At 38.0% G+C, this 24,858-nt stretch overlaps 2 protein-coding genes across 2 annotated transcripts in view; one reads left to right on the top strand and one right to left on the bottom strand.

Annotated features, from left to right (window-relative positions):
- The window catches only part of SLC49A4 (solute carrier family 49 member 4), a 71,774-nt gene that overhangs the window by 37,006 nt on the left and 9,910 nt on the right, over positions 1-24,858 (top strand). The window contains exons 6-7 of the mRNA XM_032406688.1: positions 6,285-6,352; positions 9,900-10,027. Coding sequence (XP_032262579.1) covers positions 6,285-6,352; positions 9,900-10,027 — 196 coding nt within the window. The remainder of the gene's footprint in view (positions 1-6,284; positions 6,353-9,899; positions 10,028-24,858) is intronic.
- LOC116633891 (HIV Tat-specific factor 1-like) lies at positions 12,643-17,407 on the bottom strand. The gene has a single exon (XM_032406683.1). The coding sequence runs from the start codon at positions 17,006-17,008 to the stop codon at positions 14,708-14,710; it is 2,301 nt and encodes a 766-aa protein (XP_032262574.1). The 5' UTR covers positions 17,009-17,407; the 3' UTR covers positions 12,643-14,707.

The raw sequence follows: 24,858 nt of genomic DNA on the forward strand, positions 1-24,858 counted from the left end.
ATTATAAATATTGTCTTCATGTTCTTGGTTTAAACTTCAAGGCCTGGGTAAAACATTATCCGATATCATTGTTGCAAAAGTAAGATCCTTAGGAAATAGTTAAAAATAATATTGATTTTCTTCCTGGATTTTGTTGACAGCCATGAATTTTACATTTATTTGGCTGCTATTAATGATGCTAATAAACAGAAATATAGAGAAGGAAAATCTTCATTTTGTTCACTCCATCCTAGTCTTGCTTCATACTTTATAAAGAAGTTTAAGATCCCATCATCAACTATATGACTACTTTGTCATCTAATTTCTCACTTTCTCTCTGGTCTCAGAATCTCATTTCTTTAAAAATAACCATTTCACCTGTATGCTTCAGGCCATGTATTCCTTCTCCGCACTTCCAGGTAGCATGGTAGAAAGGAGTAGAGGGCTTTGAAGGGGCAAATCCAGCACACTGGTGTGCCATTCCATTGCATGAGTGAGCAACAATTTGTCCATTCTACTTTTGATGAACATTTGGATTGTTTACAGTTTTTGACTGTCACAAACAATGTGTAGGAATGTTCTCATAAACTCTTGAAGTACCTCTATACACATTTCTGTTTGGATATATGGCTAGGAATAGTATATGCCTGATTTGATAGATGATGCCAAACTCCCCCAAAGCAGTTGTATCACTTTATAGTCCTACCAGCAGGGCGTGAAATTTCTCATTGCTCCACATCTTACCAACACTTGGCAATGTTAGTCTTTTTAAAGTTAGAAATACTAATGGCTGTGCAGTTAAATGCCATTATAGTGATATCTTTTTAAGTGTTTGTTGGATATTTGAATATCCTTTCTTGTGACACACCTGTTCAAGTCTCTTGCCCACTATTGGGCTGCCTTTTTCTTACTGATTGTAAAGAAGAGAGCTGTGCAGAAGGGGGCTCCCCAGAAGACTACGTGGGGTACTCAGCAAGTCTTGACTGAGAGATGGACTGCACATGTAAAGGGCAAAGCTACCAGAGGCTTAACAGAAAGACTGCTAGGAGGTATAAAGCAGAACGAATACAGTAGAGGGCAAGCAGTGCTGGGGTCTTAGAGTTCTGGCTCAGCCAGAATGGTAAGACCTCGTTAAAACCTTGCTAATACCTTGGGCTTCTTCTGAGACACAAGAATCTAAGCCAAAATTTAGAATCAAGGACCATGCTCTAGGTAAAATAAGGCCTGTTCTACTTAGACCCACAATACACAAGCCCTGACCAAAATCGGCAGAGGAGACAATTTGGAGGTTGAGTCCTACCAAGTGAGGGGGGCTTGGGAAACACTTTGGTTTCTACTTACTACCTTAATAAAACACAAAATTAAGCCTATACAAGTTCAAGGTGATCAGTTATTAACTGAACTGCCTACTACACAAAATGCAAAAATCAGCCATTGTAGAGAAAGATAAAGAGGATCCAGAATCTTTATATTGTGTCATCCACAGCATGTACCATACTGTTAAAAAAAAAATTAGACAAACAGGAAAATGTGACCCGTATTTACGAAGAGGAAGTATTGAATAGAAACCAACTCAGAGATAGTCTGGATGTAGCAGAGACCATAATGCAGAAGAGAGAGAGAGAGAAATCTTTGCTTGCTTGAAGTTTATTAATATGTATATAACAAATATACCATATATACCATATTGGACAGTGCAGATACAGAACATTTCTGTCATCATAGAAAGCACTGTTGGATAATGCTATTCTAGAAGCTTTATCATTATTCCTGTCACATTTAAACCTAGAATTGAATTCTGTGCTTTTTATAAGGTAGGAGTTCAGTTTCTTTTTTCCCATGTAGGTATCCATTAACCTGGTATTAATTTTTGAAAAGATCATGCTTTTCTCATTGCTCTCTAGTGTCATCTTCGTCAAAATGAAGTGCCTTATGTGCACAGATGTGTTTCTAAACTACTTTTTTCCCTCTAGTCTATTTGCCTATCTAGATTTTATCACTTTTATCTACCAAAGTGTCTCAAGTATTTTAGTGTTATAATAAATTTTGGTATTTTGTAGAATAAATATGCCCCTTTATTGGGATTTTGGCTAGAATTTTTTGAATCTATAAGATCAGTTTAAGAATTAACTTTTTTAATTAACTTCCTTGTAAACCATATATTATATTTATTAATATATTCCCTTATGTTATCCTGTAGAACTACATTGTCTGGTACAGTAGCTACTAGCCACTTGTGGCTATTTAATTTGAAATTTAAATTAGTTGACGGGCGCCTGGGTGGCTCAGTCCATTAAGCATCTGCCTTCCGCTCAGGTCATGATTGAGTCCCGCATCCAGCACCTTGCTCGGCGGAGAGTCTGCTTCTCCCTCTGCCCTTCCGCCTGCTCGTGCTCTCTCTCTCAAATAAATAAATAAAATCTTCTTTGAGAAAAAGAAATTTAAATTAGTTGAAATGAAATAAAATAAAAATTAACTTCCTTAGGTTCTATTTTCTCTAATTTCCTTTGGAGACTATATGTTATACTTTCACACTATATTCCCTATGTCTCTTAATCTCCTTTCTGAATTTTCTATCCTTTTGCCTTTCTCTGCTTCAGACTGGATGTTTCATCTAGCCTTTCTTTCAACTCACTATTTCAGTTTTCAGCTCTAATATTTTGTTAAACTCATCTCTGAGTTGTTAATTTCAGTTATATTCTTAAGTTATAAAATTTTTATTTCTTTTTCATAGTTTCCAAATTTCTGTAGAAGTGCTCGATCTTTTACTTTTTTGAATTATTAAAAATAGTTGCTTAAAGTCTCATAATTCCTTGATCTAGATCCCCTGTGGGTCTTTTTATGTTTGTGGTATTCATTTATGTTTTCTTATCTTTGGTGGTTTCTTACTCCTTATGAGGTGTGCCTTTATTTTTGACTGAGTGCCAGACATAGTATATAAAAAGTTGTAGAGCTCATTTAAGCGTCAAGATGATGTTATTTAACCCCAGAAAGAACTGTGTTTTTTCTTATAGGAATCTAGGAATCCAGTTTCAGGAACTGAGATTATTTAAAGCTGTGTTTCAGTCCCACAGAATACTATTCTCTTTCCAGTGTACAGTACTCTTAGGTATAGCCCTTCAAAGTCACCATCTAAAGGCTGAGGTTTTGGAGCACCTGGGTGGCTCAGTCAGTTAAGTGTCTGCCTTTGGCTTAGGTCATGATCCCGGGGTCCTGAGATGGAGTCCCACATCCACATCCCACATCCATGTCAGGCTCCCTGCTCAGCAGGGAGCCTGCTTCCCCCTCTCCCTTTGCTACTCCCCCTGCTTGTGTTCTCATGCTCTCTGTCTGTCAAATCAATCAATCAATCAATCAGTCAATCTTTTAAAAAAATAAAGGCTGTTTTTTTTTTTTTTTTACAAGGCCACACACCCTACAATAGGCCCTGAACTCAAATTTTTTTCTTTCCTAGGGCAGAGCAAGGCTATTGATAACCCTCAGCACCTTAGCTACCTTTTCTGAACTCAGACACCCCAAAGGGAAAAGTGTCCCCAAATACCAGGCTTATCTTTTTGGATTTCCTTCCCATTCTGCATCACAGTTCCATAATTCTGGAATTACCTTCTTGGCCTTCTGATGCCATCAGATGGATTTTTCCCCTATATTTTCTAGTTCTCAACCAGAATATGAATCCAAATGTCCTAGTGTACCTTCACCATAAGAAGAAAGCCTTCCTTTAGTTTTCTAACTGATTTTTCTGGATGGCAGGTATTCCAAGCATGCTCGATTCCAAGAAAGAAAAGTGTAGCACCCATTTAAATGATTCTGATTTTGCAGATCTTATGCTTCACATTATAAATCCTGAGATGCCCTTTCAAGTATCTCTCTCTGTATAAACTCTGAGAGATAGACCAGAAATCACACCAGATATTAAATAAAGTGAAATTTAAAATTAAATGAGGAAAATGGGGTGCCTGGATGGATCACTTGATTAAGCGACCGACTTTCAATTTCATCTGAGGGTCATGTTCTTGGGGTCGTGGGATCGAGCCCTGAGTTGGGCTCTGCACTCAGCAGGAAGGCTGCTTAGATTCTCTCTCTATCCCTCTCCCTCTGCCCCCCCCTCGCATGCACATGCGCTCTCTCTCTCCCTCTCTCTAAAATAAATCTTTTTTAAAAATTAAATAAAAGTTTTAATAAATTAGTGGGTAGATATTATTAACTAAAGCAGATGTCATGAACGAAGGAAGCAGAAAAGCACAATTGGCCTAAAGGACCAGGATCAGTACAGTCAGATGCACAGTGGTTCTTAGCCTGACACAGGGCCCCACTCACCCAGGGGATAGATGGAAATGTTTGGGAGGGCCTGATAGCATTAAGTGAGCCTTAGACAATGGATGCTAAATGCTCTGCAATGAGAGGGGCAGTTCTGCAGGACAGAGAATTCTCTGGCCCCAAATGCCAGTGATATGAAGGAAAAAAAAAAAAGTAGAGATAAATTAAACTTCAGGCTGTTCTCTTTCTCCAGAGAGTACTTATCTTTGTTCTGGCACCAAATCCTGTTAAGTAATTGTATTACTTAGAGTAGGCTAAGCTGCTATGAGAAGTAGAATCCCGAAATTCTGAGGCTTAAGGAATTTATTTCTCATTTACATAGCAATCTAGGACAGTTTGCATAACAATCTAGGACATTTGTCCACAGTTTGGATAGCTCTTTTCCTCACACTGATTTAGAGACCTAGGCTGCTTCCACTTTGCAGCAGTCCTGTCCCCTAGCACCTTGTCATTGTATGTGTGGTTTAGGCTGGTGATTACATCCTAATTCTAGTGGTCAGAAAGGAAAAGGAAGCGCGGAGGAGGCATACAAACGTCTTCCAGGTTCTCGCCTAGAGAGCACCTTCATTCTGCCCGCTTCCATTGAGAACTTAGGCGCATAGTCACATGTGTTTGACTGGCAGCTGAAACATATAATCCAGCTGAGTGCCCAGGTAGAAGATAACATTTCAGTGTATAGGTATAATGAGAAATAGGACTAGGAAAATAATAAACGGTAGAAGTTAGTTTGGCAGCTCTCAAGTGGCAGGTCAGGTTTGGACTTGGCCCTGTAACCACAGTGAAAGCCAGTAACTGTTTCTGAGCAGGAAAGTGGAATGATTGGTATAATTATTCTAGCAATAGTGGGCAGAATAGATTGTGGAGACCATTTAAGAAGCTATTACAGGAATCCAGAAGTAAGAAATAAGGTAATAAGCAAGTATGGTGGCCATGGGAAGGGAGAGAGGAGACAAAATGCACTGATATTGTTAGGGACACATGGAATTCCAATGGTAACCACTAACATGTATTGAACATTTTACATGTATTAGCTTATTTAAGTCTGAAAAAAAAACCCTTTGTTATCCTCATTATAATAATGAGGAAACTGAGACTTACAGAGTATGAATTGGGACAGAAACCAAGTCATAGGAGGAGTTAAAGATACATGAGTGATGGGTAAATCTAGGCAGCATTTATAGATTGCTCTGAAAAAGTTTGACCATGAGGGGAGGAGAGACATAAGACATTAGATAGATGGAGAATTATCAGGTAGTAATAACAGTCTTTATTGAGCATTTCCTGTGTGCTGACCACTGATCCAAGTCCTGTACACAAATTATCTCATTTAGCCATTTTATGGGTGAGAAGACAAAATTTGTCCAGGGTCACAAAGCTGCTAAACGGCAGGGTTGGAAATGTTTTCCCATGCGTGGAATGAGCTATATATTTGAAACCCAGCTCAAATTGTCTTTCAGCAGTCTCCCTAGGTGCTCAACCCCCATTTCTCTCGCTCTCACTTGCTCTCTCTTCTGTGACTCTTGATATATCTTTAATTGTTGCCAAATGTTTGAGCACCTGATTATTTGTTAGTAGTTTTCCTGTATGTTGGTTATATTTAAACTTCTTGAGGTCAGTAACCATCTTCTGTCCTTTTCCTATTTTCTTAAGAGTTCTAGTACAATGTAGTATATACTTGAAAACATTTGTTTGTGAAACTGATTATTTTGTTGATTTAAATATTCCAATAAAAAGTTAATCAAGGATGTACTTACTTAGATCAATTGTATTAGTCACACATGAATCCTTTCATTTTATTCATTTTCTTAAATAATATTTTCTAGATTTGTTGCCATTTAGCTGTTGATTATATATTGAATTATACATGTACATAGAAATTCATACATATATATTGAATAATATATTGATTAGAGAGGATCTTTTTTTCATGCCTTCTTAATTGCAACCTCATAGTCTTATATTAAATGTGTCTGCCACTTTCCCCACAGGTAGATGCTGGCTGGATTGGATTTTGGTCCATAGTTGGAGGCTGTGTTGTTGGAATAGCTATGGCAAGGTGAGACTATTTTATGTCAAACATGTGAGTGGACCAAACCAAAACCAAAAAAACAAAAAAATGGCTGCTTTCAATAAATGCTAAAATTCAGGGAAAAATAAAACAGGCAAAGGTCAGAGAAGGGCACTTGTTCAGACTACAGGAAAATTCACATGCATTAAGAATTTCCTGCTACAAGAAACCTTTCTCAGGAGCAGTCTGTCCTAAAATGTTTTTGGAGGATGGAGATGTATTTCCAGCATAATTAAGCTGCCTGTCTCCATATTATTGGAGAACAGCATCTACAAATGGAATCCAGAGAAAGATGATACAGTAATAAAGGCAAATTGATTACTTATCGAGAATTGAAAAGAATCATTTGTAAGAGCATCTCTAGAACTTTCCATGAAAAGGAAGGATCTGATTAGCAGATATTTATTTTCGGTCTTTTTTGGCAGGTACATCCCTGTGTTGTTTTTTTTTAAGATTTTATTTATTTATTTGACAGAGAGAGACACAGTGACAGAGGGAACACAAGCCGGGGGAGTGGGAGAGGGAGAAGCAGGCCTCCCGCGGAGCAGGGAGCCCGATGCGGGGCTCGATCCCAGGATCCTGGGATCATGACCTGAGCTGAAGGCAGATGCTTAATGACTGAGCCACCCAGGTGCCCCCCATCCCTGTGTTTATCCCATTTTGATGAAAAATGTACATAAAGACTTCCAGTTTCACCAAACTCCCTTTGATCTTAACCCATTATGACAACACATTTTTAGAATGAGTCAGAAGAAGTAAAAAGTCTCATTTTTTTTCTGGAAAAAAAAAAAAAAAGAATGGAAATACCACTCATCCAGGTGACTGCCTGTAAAACTATTCTTAGTGTTTCCAAGGAGATAATACTCATTCACTTCTCAAATCATTTACCTTGTTTCATCAAAAACAAAATTTAGCAATCAACTTTACCAGAAAGAGAAGAATCTAATTACATATTTGGGGAGATCAAATAAGATATGTAAATCACCTCAATTTCTGAATACTTAAACATAATTGACAGAGGATAATATTATATCTAGACCTTACAGTTTACATAGCGTTTCTGGGATAATGAAAAAATAAATTGACACTGTAATTTCTAAATCACTCTGAGGTTTTTATAACTTCGGGAAATATAAGAATAAAATCTAAAAGCTAAAGAAGAGGAATAGGCAGAGAGCATTTGTAGGAAATCACTACATGGATAATGAAATACATTGACCTGTCACATTTGACAGAATCCCTATCTAACTTTTCTAATTAAATCTCCAAGCCTATTATAGTGAGTCATCATTAACCAAATCCTATTCTGAGCACCAGATAGGTCAAAGAGGGAACTATCGTGTATCAGAAATGACATCTCACATGTACCTTTCACTTTATTTTCTTTCTGTAAACCCTTAATTTTATCTATATAGAAATAGAGCTAGAGGAAAAAATGAGAGTGAGGACATTTCTGTTTTTAATTCATTGAAATGGAAGTTCTAAAAATACTACCCTTACTTTGGGATCTGAAATCAATTGTAGCTATCTGCTAGGCCTAGAATCCGTTTTAAAGTTATGTTCATAACACCATTTTGGGGATCCCTAGAACAGAATCTCCTTATAGACATTAGTGCTTAGGTGATTTTTTTTGGTAATTATGTTACTAAAGGCCACTACAAAATGTCCTAACAGTATAGTTTGATGGTATTACCCCATTTGAAAGGAGTAGGTCTACAAAATAGCAGATCACATTGGTTAGCTTATTCTTGTGTGATCTTGCCCTGTCAACGTCCTCACTGTTCAACTTTTTTCAGTTCTGATTGTACCAGAAAACTATTTTGTTCTCTCATACCTCACCATCTGCCAGTCAGACAAGTACATTCTTGCAGCATACCAAAACATAAATCAAAAAAGTGTTTGGTGGGCGTGAAATTATAACAGTTTTTGGATTTTCTTGAGGGAAATTTCTATCAAGCTGTGGGACCTTTTTCAGAGTACATAAGAATTTTCTGCTCGTGAACTTTCATAGTTGAGAACAAACTTAAGTCCCTGGGCAAAAGATGCATCCATTTTTTTCCACCAAAAGATGGCATCAGCTGTCATAGGAAAGCTATTTTAGTCTCGATAATGCTTACAAACATGATTAACCTTATCACGTCAAATAAGCACAAAAGATAGCATTTGAAAGTATTAAGAAGGACAGTAATGTAATCACAGTAGAAATTAAGATCAATTTTAAATCTTCAAGGTAGAAAAAACACGGTAGATGTTATATTTGGGAAGGGATTGGTTTTTCAACGATAGGAACAATTCTCAAGGACAGAGTAAGTTGTAGGCACAACCAGAGAACTGTGCCCTGTACAGCCATCAGTTAGCAGATGAGGAAAAGTGACGGGCAAATAGAAAAGTTGCGGTTCATAACAATAAGCATCTCTGCCATTTGCCTTTCAATTTCATGTTAATTCAGAAAAAAGCAGGAATTTTGAGAACTTAAAATGCTATGAAACATAAGTCAAAACCTTTAGAGGATAGTATTCATTATTCCAGAGCTACACTCTTGCTCTCATGGAGCTTACAGTCTAATGGGGAAGACAAAAAATAAACACCTGCAAGAGCAAGAGAAATGCCAATAGAGATCAGTGCTGTGAAGAAATAGGGTATGGAGACGGGATAGATGGTGAGGACTTCTTCCGTGAGCACGGAGAGTCTTAGTGAAGACTTACTGAGACCTGAACGACCTATGGGGAAAGCAGGAGAAAGGTCAGGAATGGGAGTAACCAGCGTTCCAGGCAAACGGGACAAATGCAAAAGCAACCATCGCTTGTAGGAGAAACAGAAGCAGGGCTGCCCAACTGGAGACTAGTAAGGCAGAGAGCAGATCATAAAGGAACCCGGGGGCTCCGGGGTAAGCGTTTGTACTCTCCAAGTTTGAATTTTGGGAGAGTCATCTTTGCCAGTTTATATCAACCAGTTAGCCTGTTTTCTAAAACTAGAATAATATGGGGGCGCCTGGGTGGCTCAGTCGTTAAGCATCTGCCTTCGGCTCGGGTCATGATCCCAGGGTCCTGGGACTGAGCCCCGCATCGGGCTCTCTGCTCCACGGGAAGCCTGCTTCTCCCTCTCCCACTCCCCCTGCTTGTGTTCCCTCTCTCGCTGTGTCTCTCTCTGTCAAATAAATAAATAAATAAATAAAATCTTAAAAAAAAAAAAAACTAGAATAATATGTGTTCATTATAGAATGTTTGGAAAGTATAGAAGACTTAACAAAAGTAAAAGTAGCATTTAAAAACACAGAATCCATCCTGTAAGTTACAGATCTTGAACAGAGATCACATTTTGTGTGTTTTGCAAGAGGAAAAAAAAGATTTCCCACAAAGTAACGTTTATCACATACACACAAAATGTACCGTTAAAAAAAGTTTTGTCACTTGCTTTAGAAAGAACTCATGGAAATTGTCTTCAAGAAATTATTGTTTAATGGAAGTGTGTCATTAATTTAAATAGTATCTTAAAAATCCAGGAAGAATTATAATAGAACCTTGTTTCTTTTCAGGTTTGCAGATTTTATCAGGGGTATGCTGAAACTAATTCTTCTCCTCCTGTTTTCTGGGGCTACCCTATCGTCCACGTGGTTCACCCTGACCTGTTTGAATAGCATCACACACCTGCCTTTAACCACAGGTAAACACAGACTATTTTGAGCTTTGAATAGATATTTTCAGTTCACAAAAATATATATACCCCAAAAGTAGGAATTTTTCTTGTTTTCCATAACTAATGGAAATAGAATAAGTAATTATACTTATAAAACTATAAAAATTATAAAACTAATAAATGTACAAAAATGTCTCCCACGTCCAGACATCAAACTATCTTCCCATCTAAAAAGTTCAAGAAATAATTTAAAATATTTTCATTGGTATTTTACATACGGAAAAGAAGTATAATCTTTAGCCTAAACTTATATAGCATAGAAAAGCCTATATTCTTTTAAAATTCATATCAGAGCATTGATACAAAGATTTTTTATCTTCTTCATAGCCATTACATCATTGTTAGCTGTAAGGAAAATGAACAAAGGCATAAAGCTGTGTTTGAAGTATACACCAGTAAAATTCTTTCAACCAGCACCTATAGGTTATTCAGTCTTCTTACATCATTAATACAAAACAAAACTTACTGGCAAATACCTATTGGAAGTATATCATAGGCAGCTTACTTAGCTCATCTAATTGACCTGAAATATTTGTAGTTGCTATTGCATTGTTATTTAATAGTATCATTGGGGGGGGTCTGTATTAGTTTTCTCTGGCTGCTATAACAAGTTACCACAAGTATAGTGGCTTAAAATGACTCAAATTTATTGTCTTACATTTTTGCCAGTTAGAAGTCCAACCTGGGTCTCACTAGGCAAGAGTCCAACTCTGGGGAAGAATCCACCTCCTTGCCTTTTCTAACTTCCAGAGGCTGCCCACATTCCTGGGTTCGTGGCTCCCTTCCTCCATCTGTAAAGCCAGCAATGGGTCAAGTCCTTCTCATACAACATCACCTGCACCTTTCTTCCAAGTCACATCTTCCTCTGAGCTCTCATCTTCTGCCCCGCCTTCCACTTTTAAGGATCCATGTGATTACATTGAGTCCACCCAGATAATCCAGGATAATCTCCCAATTTTAAGGTCGACTGATTAGCAACCTTAATTCCATCTGCAGCCATACTTATGGGTAGACTAAAGGAACCTTTCTCTCATGGAGTCCCCATAAAACATACATTCCACTGGGCAGTAGGACGCTGGAGAGCCACTTTTAGACTCTGGTGTGCTCTTACCCATGCAAGTACTTGTTACAATAAATAATCCTACATAATCCTCCAGTCTACCTTTATAATAAATAATCCCATAATTAAACACATAATCCAGTAGGTAGCTATTACTTGCAAACGGATTAAAAAATCTGCAACTTTAGCAGTCTTTTGTTAAAGGAAAAGAAGAAGCAATAACAGAGCTCTCTTGGTCTATAAAATGATCTGTCATAGTATCCCAATTTGCACATATGTGCTCTGTAATAAAATGACCAGCAATTTATATATCAGAGGCATCAAATTTTTCAAAGACAGCCTTTACTTTAGAGTTCCTACCAAGCCAGCTTCTCTGGAGTGCCACAGCAAATTCACAAGGGCATCATGGGTTATTTTAAATTTCTGAAGGAAACACAGAGATATTCCACATCTGTCAGACACTTTGTGAACCTCTAGTTCGAGAGAGTTCCCAGTTTCATCGTTAGATCCCTGTGGCTTTCTTTTTTGATAACATCATATCTTTGCAAAGTTTGGTTTCCTGCAGTGGCTGTGATAAAAAGTAAATACTGCACAAAAATCAGGTCTGATTCTTGGATTTGATTACAAGATTTGAGAAGTCATGCAGTTCCCATCAGATTGCACGTATCTCATTAGTCAGTGGTTGTGGTTATTTGAGACTGAAATAAAAATACATTTCTTTCAATATATGGGTATTATTTTTTAAATGGCCACTAAATTGTTAGGACATATATATTTATTAAATGGTTTGGCCCCAACTATGTAATTAACAAACTGTTAGTTATTTATTTTGGCCTTGGGCACCATGAAAAAATTACTAAGGCACTCAGTGTGCTGTGAAGACAGGTTTGGAAATTTCTGCCCTGTACCATCCTGCCAGGAATCCCTTTCTTTAATTTTTAATGCTTTGCCTATAAAGCCCAGTTGTCCAGAGTAATGGTTTTGGATACTGTGCACTTTTTATATACTAACATTCCTATATTAGGGTTTTTGAACAATTTTGGCAAGTATTCCGAGCCAGAATTTTTTGTTTTATTTTATTTGGGTATAGTTTCATAATTTAGCAGTTGCACAACATTCTGATAGAATAGTTCTGGTTTACAACTCTTCTTATTCATGGCATTACACTCAGATTTGTCTGTGTGTGTGTGTGTGGTACTGTATGTCAAGTATGTATCTGTTAGATTCTATAAGAACAAAGTTGTAAGTATATAATGAACACATTTTTGCCCTTGAATTGAGTGTAGAATATTCATTATAAGATATTCCATTCATTAAATTTTATGTGTTTTCTATTTGATATGATAAAATTAACAGTTTTATCTCTGGGTGGAGGTAACAAGAAAATTTATTTTTTACCTCCTTTTTTGTCTAGATTTGTAATAATGAGCATGTTTTACTTTTTTTTTAATGTTTTACTTTCATAATCAGAAAAAAAGTATGTATTGAAAACTATACATCTTTATAAATCTTAAAGGAAAATTGATATAATTGACCCTGGTCAGGAATATGTTTTTCCAGTCTGTCCTTGAAAATAATTATGTTGGACAGAAAGGAAAGCAGAATTCTAAATTAAATCAAGGCCAGAATTGAAAGGTTAAGTTTGATGTGGCCATCTTCACAACTGAATTTATAAATTCTACTGTTACTTCCAATTGCAAGTCAGTTTTTAAATGTCACTTAGAAACTCCTGAAAGAAAGAAGAAAAAAAGAAACTCCTGGTAGATACTTTTTTAACTTATACTGCATTAAAAACTAGATTTTCACATTCCTTTCCTGAATGATCATGGTGGGTGTTTTTTTCTCTTTCCTGATACTTACCACCTAATAGTTACTTGAGTGTGTTTCTTATCTCCCTTACCAATCTGAAAATCTGGAGCATGGACTTGTGCCTTAGCAATTCTGACCCCAACTCCCGCCCTACTACCTAGCACAAGCCCTGAGTGATGAATGAATGAGTGAGTGGGTGAATGGATGGATGAATGAAGTGTATATTATCTCCATTTTGAATCTCAGTGGATATGACTTGTTGCCGGTAATAGCAACCATGGCCACTCTGTTACTCAGCACTAGCTGTAGGCAGGCAAAAGGGCACATTTTAATGGAACAATGGAGAATTTGAATCATCTGTCACAGATATTCTTACTGCCTTTATAAAAATCTGACCTAATTCCTTTTAAGTAGAAGAGGTTTCATGAAAGGGAACTTACTACAAAATCTAATTATAGACAGATCTAGACCTTTAAACTGATATTTAAAGCCAGTAATGGCAAATTCGTATTTCTTTTTTACCAGAGTCATTCTTTTTTTTAATGAGGAAAATATCTAGTCTTTTTCCCATTTCTAGTAAATTTAGTATTCCTGTTGTTACTTTTAAATATCAGAAGAATCTACATGAAAAGTGTGAAAATATATGCATTAATTATAATTGTTGACATAATAAATTAAAAGCTAGTTAATTTTGTTCAACCATGTGTTATAAGTGCTGCTACTACTAAAACCTTCTGGTGCAGTATTTTTTGTGATCGACTGATCTTGATATTATTGTTGCCATCTCTATAGAAGAAAAACTGGATCATTCCATTCTATCTAGAGGTGCACTGTTTTGATACATGTACTTGCTTATATACATCCCCTCGGAGGCTATCAGCAGTATGCTTTTATTTCCTTAAGGAAATTCAGTATTTAAAATTCTATTATATCTTTATTAATTGAAGTGTCTTCAAAACAGCAAATAAATTAACTCATGACTAGATAATATGAGTTTCAAAATCTTGCCGCTTATTCTATATACAAAATTATGAAAAGACATTTTTCACCTGATCTGGAAAGTAGGTATTGAACCCTGTTAGCCACAGCTCACACAGTCATTTTTCACTGAACAGATAAATGCTTTGAAAATGGCATTTTGAAAAATGTTAGCACTTTGATGTTGAGTTTGCTGAAACAATATAATTTGAGTTTTAGCAGAAGTTGCCTTGGGAGGTTCTTCATCTAATTCAAGTTACTGGAAGACCACAGTGGCAAGGTCAGAAACAGATAGTGAGTGGGGAGTAAGGGGGGGCAGATAAGCTAGATGTGAGCCCCGTGAGAGTGATAGGTGAGACTACAAGCTGACTTCAAGAGGCATTTGAAGAAAGAAAACATATTCGGTTTATTGAAAGGCACGTGACATGTATAGGCTAGAGAGTGATCCTCTTTTTTTTTTTTTTTTCCAGTTTCGGCATATTAACAACTTTTTTTATTTTTGAATTATCACAAACTTCAATCAGAATACTTTAAAAAATATTATTCTGCATGCATTTAACAAATCTGACAAAGGACAAGTACCCAGCTGACTTGCATTATACTATGAAGTTTTACCTGAACGGCCGGCCAATTAACACAGATTTAAAATCATTAAGTACAGGTAACAGTGAAAACTTCAATGCATTATTCTGCTGGCATCCTACCACTAGGCACACGTTCATGTAACACTGCTAGCAATTACCCTGGAGCACGGGCAGAATGCGGATGGAGGAAGCTCCCTACCAAGCAAGTTTAAGGGATTAAATGTCGTCGACGTCGTCGTCACTACCGAGGACAAAGCTGCTGCCTGTGGAGAGGGGCCCTTCGTCTTTCACATTCCCCACGCCCCTCACTGTCCCTCTCTCGTCAGAGTCGTCAAACAGCTTCTCACTGGAATCCTCGTCGTCGAACAGCTTCCCGTTGGAATCATCCTCTTTGAACATCTTTTCGTCCACGTCTTCATCTTCCTTTACCTCTACTCCTTCTTCCTCCTCTTTGTCATCCGAGTCTTCGAACATCTTCTCGTCAGCGTCTTCGAGCCCCTTTTCGTCTGCGTCGTCTTCATCCTCTTTGTCGTCTGACTCATCATCAAACACCTTTTCGTATGTGTCTTCCCCTTCTTCCTTGTCATCGGACTCTTCGTCAAACTCTCTCTCGGAGACTTCCTCCTCAAACACTCTTTCGGAGCTGCTATCTCCAAAATCTGCTTTGTCAGAGTCATTGTCTTCAAACTCCCTACCGAGAATGTTTTCACCAAACTCCCTGTCGGAGCCGTCCTCGTCAAAATCCTTCTCGAGGCCGTTCTCTTCAAATTCTTTCTCGGAGCCATCTTCAAACTGCTTTTCAGAGCAGTCTTCTTCGGATTCCCTTTCCGAGTCGTCTTCATCAGACTCCTTTTGGGGGCTCTCGTCCTCCTCATACTCCCTGCTGGGGCCATCTTGGTCAGATTCCTTTTCAAGACCATTCTCTTCATAATCATTTTTGAGCCTCTTCTTTTTGGATTCCCGTTCGGGGCCATTCTCTTTAGACTCTGTTTTAGGACTACCCTCTTCGAACTCTTTCTCAGGACTGCCTTCTCCGGACTCTCTCTCAGGGTAGTCTTCTTCACGCTCTCTTTTGGGGCAGCCTTCTTCAGACTCTGTTTTGAGGCAGCCTTCTTCAGATTCTTTCTGGGGGTAGCCTTCTTCAGGCTCTTTCTCGGGGCCACTCTCTTTGGCATCTTTTTCAGAAGCATCTCCTTCAAATTCTCCCCCATCTTCAGTTTTTTCAAACTTCTTTTCATCGACAGGTTCTTCGAACGCCATTTCATTTGTGGCTTCTTGTGCATTCATTTTAGATGTGCTAGGGTGCTCTGAAAAATGCCTTACTCTAGAAGGCCCTGCCCTTTCCAAAGCACAAACGGAATTCGAATGCCGGAGGCCTCTGTTGGCCTCGGGAGCATTGAGGAAAGCCTCCCATCCTCTCAGCCTTTCCTCCCTTTCTCTTGTGTTCTCTTCCACCTGATAATCTGTAGTTCCATCCCACGCCTGGGCAGTGATTTGACGGCCACCAAACCACCTTCCATCGAGAGTCTGAATACAATAATCAGCTTCCTCTGGATCCCTGAAGGACACAGAAGCCACGCCATCTGGGTGTCTATCAAAGAGAAGGAGCTTCCTAATTTGTCCAAACTTTGAACACTCTACTCGAAGGTCTTCTCTGATTTCATTCAGCACCAATGGGTCATCCTCAAAATCCATCGGATGGAACATATTTTTGATGATGACAACTCGCTCGTGGCGCATTCGGGATGGGCCGGCTCGTCTCTCAGGTCTCCAGTCCAACTGCTTCTGTTGCAGAGACAGCTTTTTCTTGTAGTCTTTGCACTTCTTCTTCTTCTTTGAGGCATCATATTCCCCCTTCAGTTGAAACTTTGCCACTTCAACATGTAATTTGTAGCCTCTAATTTCATCTTCATCCAAGAGTTTTAACGCGAGATCCACAGATTCCCTCTTCAAATAACAGCAAAGACCATCTCCTTTAAGATTTCCTTGATTATCTTTGTAAAGTTTGACCTTAAATTCTTCCGTTTGAGGATCTCTCATAATAATGCCAAACTTGGACATGAGCTGTATAAATTCATCTACTGTAATGTCTGGAGGTAAACCAGACACATATACATTTGTATTTCTGTCTTCTTCAACGTGAAACCATCCTGATTCGGCCTTTCTCTTTTCTCCCCTCTTTTTGGGATCACTGGGTTCAGGGGTTTTTCTTTGCGGAGGTTCTTCTGCAGTCCTAGCACTGACTTCTTGTACATTTGCAGTAGAGCTAGATGCCCCATCATTAGAAAAGCCATAATTGGCCTGATATGTAGCAATGAAATCTTCAGTGATCTTGGGGAACCAAGCCTTCTTTTCCAGGTCCCACTCGTACTGGGTGTCAGTCGGCTGCTGCCCAAAAGAATCGGGTTCTCCACTGGGATCCTTCTGAGTGTCGCCGTCCTTGGCGTCGCCGTACAATTCTTGCATTCGCAACTGCTCATCAAACTCGTCGTTCCCATCCAAGTTGTTGCCGCTCATGTTGCCGACTTAGGCAAGGGACAGGGTCCGCGCGAGCAAACGGGAGCAAAGAGGCCGAGATGCAGCCGGACGCTGGCTTGTTCCACCGGGCCTCAGCGCAGCTGCTCTACCCAGGGCGTGGCGGGAGCGCGCACGCACCGCCGCCACCGCCGCCGCCGCTGCCGCCACCAACCAGGTTTGAGACGCCTGCACCCCCCCGCGGCTCCCGCGGCCGCCACGACCCTCGCGGCAACGTCAGGAGATCGCTGGAAAACAGACCCGCTCAGGCTGACGCAGTCGCCATTGTGGGCACGTCGCAACCTAGAGAGTGATCCTCTTAAGGGGAATGAGAAAATTCAGAAGGGGATGATGAGCATGATTAAAAATACACATTTTTTTTTTTTTTTTTTAAGTAAACTCCATGCCCGGTATGGAGCCCAGCACAACAACGCTGAGATTAAGACCTGAGCTGAGATCAAGAGTCAGATGCTTAACTGACTGAGCCACCCAGGCGCCCCAAAGATATGCACACTTTAAAGGAAATTAGGGATTTTAAGGAAGGAAAGCTAAGTGACTTAATTATTCTTTCCACCTTTATGAACTGGTCATGACTGTTACTCATGTTCATCACTGTCGGATCAAGAAGGAAAAAATAGAACGTGGATTAAAAGAAGAGAATGGATTTGTGAAAAATCTTAAATGTAAGAATCATAAACTGTTGATAGGGCCTATTGAGCAAGAGCATATAAAGTTTATCCACGGAGATTTTCAAGAAGAGGAACAAGTCTGTAAGCAGACTCTGTTTCTGGAAGGTAGGGGGCTTGACCAGGTGATTAGTCAGTGTTCCATGATGTAACTGTGCATCGCCTTCTGCAGAACCATAAATAATTCTTTGGGAACTTTAAAGTTACTGATAAACCTGTACCTGTGATATCTGATAGCACAACCCATCTCAACTCTGGGCCCACTATTTCAAAGGATTATTAGTTGTGCTTCATTTCTGCAAGATACAACCACTTGGCCTTCCAGCTGTAAGAGATTCTAAGCATACCTGTCAGCCTTTATAGGACTAAAGTGAGCCAACAAAGAGGCTAAACAAGGGACACCCACAAAATAACATACAGAAAGAAAATCACCACCATTAATGAATATTGCAGCAAAATATACTCTATTCTCTTTTGGAGCCACAGTTTCATGAGTACATGAAATATGCAGTAGCATACTTTAATCAGTGGCAGATCATAAAGACCACAGCAACCATTTTTAGGGAGAAAACGTGAGGCCGAGAGGAGAAGTACAGCTCAGCAGTACAGAAATGTTCTACCAGTGTGTGTGTACATACATATGTATGTATCCTGTATATTCAACACACCCAAAACCGATGGAAAAAACTGTGCCTTTAACAAACATTGTGAATGTTTACTGTTTCTCTTTTTACATGTGTCTATTTCCTGAAGGAGTATTTTCACTTCCAATATCAAGTTTAATTTAGATTGTAAAAATATTTTTAATAAAGGTCTAATCTAATAATTCCCAGTTAACTTTCCTAACTTTATCATAAAATAAAATTCAGTCAGCATGCATAATAATAAAATTTATCCAATAAAGTATATTAATGTTAAAAAACAACTCTTTAGGGAAATTTCTTGATTCTAATACTTAAAACTTTTCATGATAAACATCTATCATACTATTTTATAATCCTTCTTATTTCTTTCTTATAATACTTCTTAATAAAACTGTAAATAAATTCTCTATTATTCTTATCTACCTAGAGGCCCCTATAAAATTTTTGTTTTTAATATCTTAGTTAAGTTCTTTACCTAAATGTATTTGTCATTGATTTACTTGAATGAACTTTAGTTATCATCTGATATAACTTATTCAGTAAATGAATCTCTTCCATTACAGTCCAGATGTATGTCCATCTGACTGCAACTGGAATACCACCTCAGAGAGGAAGCTGTTCCCTGTCCCATTGTTTGTCAGCTCTGGGTCCTGGGAAATTCTTCCTCCTATTGCGATAACTGATTTAGAGCAACACAGCTTACAGGGCAAGTCAGCTCCCTCCCCCTTCCACTGACACCCTCAAAACATTAGACCTGTCATGTCTGGCCTTCGCCTTAATCTAAGCATCCCTCGGTTCTCACAAGCTGTCCTCACCAGACATGGATTCCCAGCACTGACCAGCACAGTCAGCCTCTTCCATTTTTTTTTTTTAATTTTATTATGTTATGTTAGTCAACATACAATATATCATTAGTTTTTGATGTGGTGATCCACGATCCATTGTTTTTGTATAACACCCAGTGCTCCATGTGTCTGTTAGCCATTTGTATGTCTTCTTCAGAGAAGTGTCTTTTCATATCTTCTGCCCACTTTTTGACTTGATTATTTGTTTTTTTGGTGTTGAGTTTGAGAAGTTCTTTATAGATCTTGGATAGCAGCCCCTTATCTGTAGTGTCATTTGCAAATATCTTCTCCCATTCTGTGGGTTGCGTCTTTGTTTTGTTGACTGTTTCCTTTGCTGTGCAGAAGCTTTTTATCTTGATGAAGTCCCAAAAGTGCATTTTTGCTTTTGTTTCACTAGCTTTTAGAGATGTATCTTGAAAGAAGTTGCTGTGGCCGATGTCAAAGAGGTTATTGCCTATGTTCTCCTCTAGGATTTTGATGGATTCCTGTCTCACATTGAGGTCTTTCATCCACTTTGAGTTTATCTTTGTGAATGGTGTTAGAGAATGGTTGAATTTCATTCTTCTGCATGTGGCTGTCCAATTTTCCCAGCACCATTTATTGAAGAGACTGTCTTTTTTCCATTGCATGTTTTTTCCTGCTTTGTCAAAGATTATTTGACCATAGAGTTGAGGGTCCATATCTGGGCTCTCTATTCTGTTCCATTGGTCTTTATGTCTGTTTTTGTGCCAGTACCATGCTGTCTTGGTGATCACTGCTTTGTAATATAGCTTGAAATCAGGCAACATGATGCCCCCAGCTTTGTTTTTCTTTTTCAACATTTCCTTGGTGATTCGGGGTCTTTTCTGATTCCATACAAATTTTAGGATTGTTTGTTCCAGCACTTTGAAAAATGTCATTGGAATTTTGACCGGGATGGCATTGAAGGTATAGATTGCTCTGGGTAGCATAGACATTTTAACAATGTTTATTCTTCCAATCCATGAGCATGGAATGTTTTCCCATCTTTTTGTGTTTTGTGTCTTCTTCAATTTCTTTCATGAGTGTTCTGTAGTTCCTAGAGTATAGATCCTTTACCTCTTTGGTTAGGTTTATTCCGAGGTATCTTATGGTTTTTGGTGCTATTGTAAATTGAATTGTTTCTCTAATTTCTCTTTCTACAGTTGCGTTGTTAGTGTATAAGAAAGCAACTGATTTCTGTGCATTGATTTTGTATCCTGCCACATTACTGAATTGCTGTATGAGTTCTAATAATTTGGGGGTGGAGTCTTTTGGGTTTTCCACATTAAGTATCATCTCATCTGCGAAAAGAGAGAGTTTGACTTCTTCTTTGCCATTCTTTTTTTTTTTTAAGCTTTTATTTATTTATTTGTCAGGGGGGAGAGAGGAGAGCACGAGCAGGGGGAGCGGCAGGCAGAGGGAGAGGGAGAAGCAGGCTCCCCGCTGAGCAAGGAGCCCGATGCAGGACTCTATCCCAGAACCTCGGGATGATGACCTGAGCTGAAGGCAGATGCTTAACCGACTGAGCCACCCAGGCGCCCCAAGTCAGCCTCTTTTAAACCTACCATAGCTTGTCAGGTTTTCCTGAAAACCTATTGCTATTAGAATTTAGCGCACTTTTCCTGCTGTACTCAGCACCTAATGCTGGGGGCTATTCCTGCTTATGATTAGACAAAGCTTTTTTTTTTTTTTCCAAGAATGAAGTATAATTATCTTCTAGCACTGTGCATGTAGATGGCTGCTAAACCATAGATGTGGATCATGTTCCTTTAGATGAGGAGTGATTTGTCCTATTTACGGTTCCAGCATAGCAGCTTATGTATAATAGGTGCCTGATAAATGGTTTTGAAGAAAGGCTTATGTTTTCCCTATTATATACCTAAACACTAATTTTTGAACCCATTTTACATTTATCATGATTGAAGTTCATCGTCTTGTTTGTAACTTTTTGGTCCTCTATTTTTTATTTTGTCATCTGTCTTAATGCGGGATGACTTCCGGCTTTTGTGCTCAAGACATTTGGGAAGCGTGCCTTTTGTGTCAATACCAATGAATAAAAGAAATACCAAGTCTTGTTATTTTTTTTTTTCAATCTGACACAGTGGCTTGGGGGAAAACATGCTAGATTCTGTAAGCCTTAATTATATTATTTTTAGCAATGCTAATTTACATTGTTTCTATAAATAAGTCATTTTGACTTACAGAACTTTGGTCACGGTCACTTCATCTGTAAAATTCCTTACCTGCTTCAGAGAGTCAGTAGGATGATCAAATATGATAATATATTTGAAAGCAGTTTTTAAAATGTTTTAAAAATTATATAAATCCAAGGTTTGAAGTTGTTTTTGTTATTAATGATCTATTGAGAATCTCATTAAATGTTGAATGAAATAGTTCTTTTTTTTTTAAGATCTTATTTATTTGAGAGAGAGAGAGTGCGAGCACAAGCAGGGGAAGGGGCAGAGGGAGAAGCAGACTCCACACTGAGCAAAGAGACCAGCGCAGGGCTTGATCCCAGGACCCAGAGATCATGACCTGAGTGAGCCGAAGGCAGACACTTAACCCACTGAGCCACCCAGGTGCCCCTGAATGAGATAGTTCTTATTTGTAATTTTGTGATTTGTTTTATAACACCTAAGGTTTGAGTGTTTGGGTTAATAAAAATGTATTTTATACATAGTTTTATTTCCCTAAAGTTTACTAATTTGGTTTGTCACTGGGAGCAGGAGTGGGGGAAGTAGAACTTTCAGGGTTATGATCCAATTCATGTTCTTGAAATAACATCCATTGTAACTATATTTTGTGCTATACAGGACTTTGTTTTTTGCAATTTGAATTGTGGGCCTGTGAAATTTTATTAACTTCTTTGAAAAAACTCTGCATCATCATTGTGTTTGTTCTGCTAAATTACCTTGACTTTTTAATTGAAAGGCAGTTTATTATAATTTTAGTATCAGCACTATAGAAAGTCATAGAAATATTTAACAGTCATGTAGTTTGAACCCTCTCTGACGAGGAGGGAAATTATCTTGTCTGCCTGACTTTTAATAGATGACATTCACCCACTGGATCTGCCAAACCAATGTATAAAGATATTGTATCAGCTTCTAAACTGAAAACTCAAATGGAAGTGAAATTCAAATTGGCCTCTACTTGATGTATGCATGTCCCAGAGCACTGGGGAGTGAGTATATGAAATCAGTCCTAACACAGCTACTTTTCCCCATTCTGATTATGATGATCCTAATTTAACCCTTTCCTGTGTGAACGATTTTGATTCTTTATGCAATAACAAGTGATTTCAGTACCCCCATCCAGTGTAAAACACCCCCTTGGTCATCATTTCTATATAATACAAGAAGCAAACCCCGGGGGTGAGAGAATTGAATGAATTGAATGAAAATACTTGCTTTTTGTTTACTAGCTTCTGAAGTTATTTCATCCATCTCAGCCCATTTATCCTACGTGTAATAGGAATTCTTACAAAATGAAGTGGGAATATTTGTGTCAAGGATCCTGCACAGGGGTGGGTTACATGGCTCCCGGCTGGGAAGTCTGTAGGTCAGGCCACATGGTGATAACCATTTCTGAATCCGTGAGCTAAGAACCTTGCATGAGGGGGAGTTGGATCAGCTGCTGTTTCATTAGCTTACAATAAAATTCTCTTTGTTGTTAAATAGTTAGGATGTGTACTAAGTAAATAATTCAAATTCAATTAGTAGTTAAAAGGTATACGATGAAAAAGATGTGTACAAAGTAAATAATTCAAATTCAATTAGTAGTAAAAAGGTATACGATGAAAAATGTCTACCCTCCTATGGCCTCCAGTTTTTCTCTTTAGGGGTAACTCTGAATGTTTCTTGGGTATTTTCCCAGAGAATTCTATAAATTTATAAACGTGTGTGTGTGTGTGTGTGTCCCCGTGTGTCCGTCCTTTTTAAAAAGATAACACACTTTTCCACACCTTTTTCACTTACATACCTTAGATGTCATTAATATCACTATATACAGAGTTACTTCCATTTTTAATGGTTGCATAATACACCTTTGGATGTTTGATAAATTTTTAAACAACCAACCCCCCTATTGGTGGACATTTAGCTTATTTTTAATCTTTTCATACTACAAACAATATTGCAGTGAGTGTTCTCTATATTCTTGGACCTTAATAGCTATAGGATAAATACCTAGAAGTGGAATTGCTGGGTCAAAGAGTAAGTGCATTATTTATTTTGATAGGCATTTTCAAATGACCTATCAGAAGATCAGCTATTTCCAGTTCCATCAACAATGTTTAATTTACAACAGAAATTTTGTCTTTCTAGTGATAAAGATTTCCTCTTCACTTCCTAGAATTCAGATACCTAGGAAACCAAAATCAGAAGATTTTTAATGAGCTGAAGCCAAGGGAGTGGAATGGTCTTAAGGGGTTTTCAGACAGGGCCGCCTGCCTCACCAGGCTCTACTTTTCTGAGACATCATGTGCGCCTCCCTCTCCCTCTCTCTCTCTCCCCCGGTAACATGCGTGATTAAAAATCAATAAAACCAAAGCTCTCCTTTCAAGACTTCGTACTGATAGTCCCCTTTCTGTATGTCCTCATCATTATATTATCATTCTTTCTTTTACAACATGCAATTATTCTGTTATATACAGATTGTGGTAATTTTTCAGTTATTTTAACTTGCCTGATTACAAATTACATGTGAGGGTTTATCTCTTTCAGAAATAAAAATGTCCAAAGGATTCATTCCAAACGTGTTTCCTAAAAACAGCTCATTCTATTAGTGGTTTGTGAATCCTTAGAAGTAGCATTTCCTGATTCTTAAGAGTTTGATTTTTCCTGTCATTTATTTCAATATTTTCATATTTCAAACTCCTAGACTCATTCGTGTTTGGGTCAATAGCCAGCTCTGCTCTGATTACCACTGACTGACTGATAAATTATTATAAAGTGTTTTGTAGGTAGAATATGCTATAAAAGTGACATTCCATCCCTACATTTCCTAATGTGCCACTGAGTCACGTGTAAAGGGGAACGTGTTGATTGATTTATGTGATCTGTGTCTGGCAAATACATAGTGAGCATGAGGGGCTATGTTTTTAAGAATCTTGAAAATTACTTCATATTTTAAGTGGTATTTATTTTAACTATCACATGCTTCCCATTTAATTCTGTGAATAGTTTGGTCACTGCTTTAGCCCACAGTCTGTTCTTTATTCGCTGTCATCCTTTTGTTCTCTCTCTTCATGTGTATCTTCTAGTCCAAGAAAGTCAGTATAATCACCAGCCATTTGTGTTATAGAATTACTAAATATTTTATAATCCTGAAAGGCTAGTGTAATTGGAGGAAGAAACGGAAGTTGAGGTTACTGTACAGAAACTTTTTTCCTTAACAGATACTTTTATTTAAAATATTTTCCCAGAAAAAATAAAAAATAAATATTTTCTTGGGAGTTCCCCTCTACTTGCTAGATGAGATGCTGCCCAGTTCATGAATCATTTAATAAAGCCAATTAGACCTTCAGAATTTTTAAAAACAAAAAATAAATACTTTCCCAATAACCTTAGGCTTAGAATAAATTCTACTCATTATTATCTGTGGGTATGATATACTTACTAGTCTATAAGGGATGTGTTTTAAGTTTCTGTAGGATATCATTTTTTTTCCCTCATTGG

Source organism: Phoca vitulina, unplaced genomic scaffold (genome assembly GCF_004348235.1).
Source record: "Phoca vitulina isolate PV1807 unplaced genomic scaffold, GSC_HSeal_1.0 scaffold8, whole genome shotgun sequence".
NCBI classification, from domain to species: domain Eukaryota; kingdom Metazoa; phylum Chordata; class Mammalia; order Carnivora; family Phocidae; genus Phoca; species Phoca vitulina.

Coding starts and splice junctions, on each gene's coding strand:
- LOC116633891 (XM_032406683.1), bottom strand. CDS start 17,008: ATGAGCGGCAACAACTTGGATGGGAACGACGAGTTTGATGAGCAGTTG.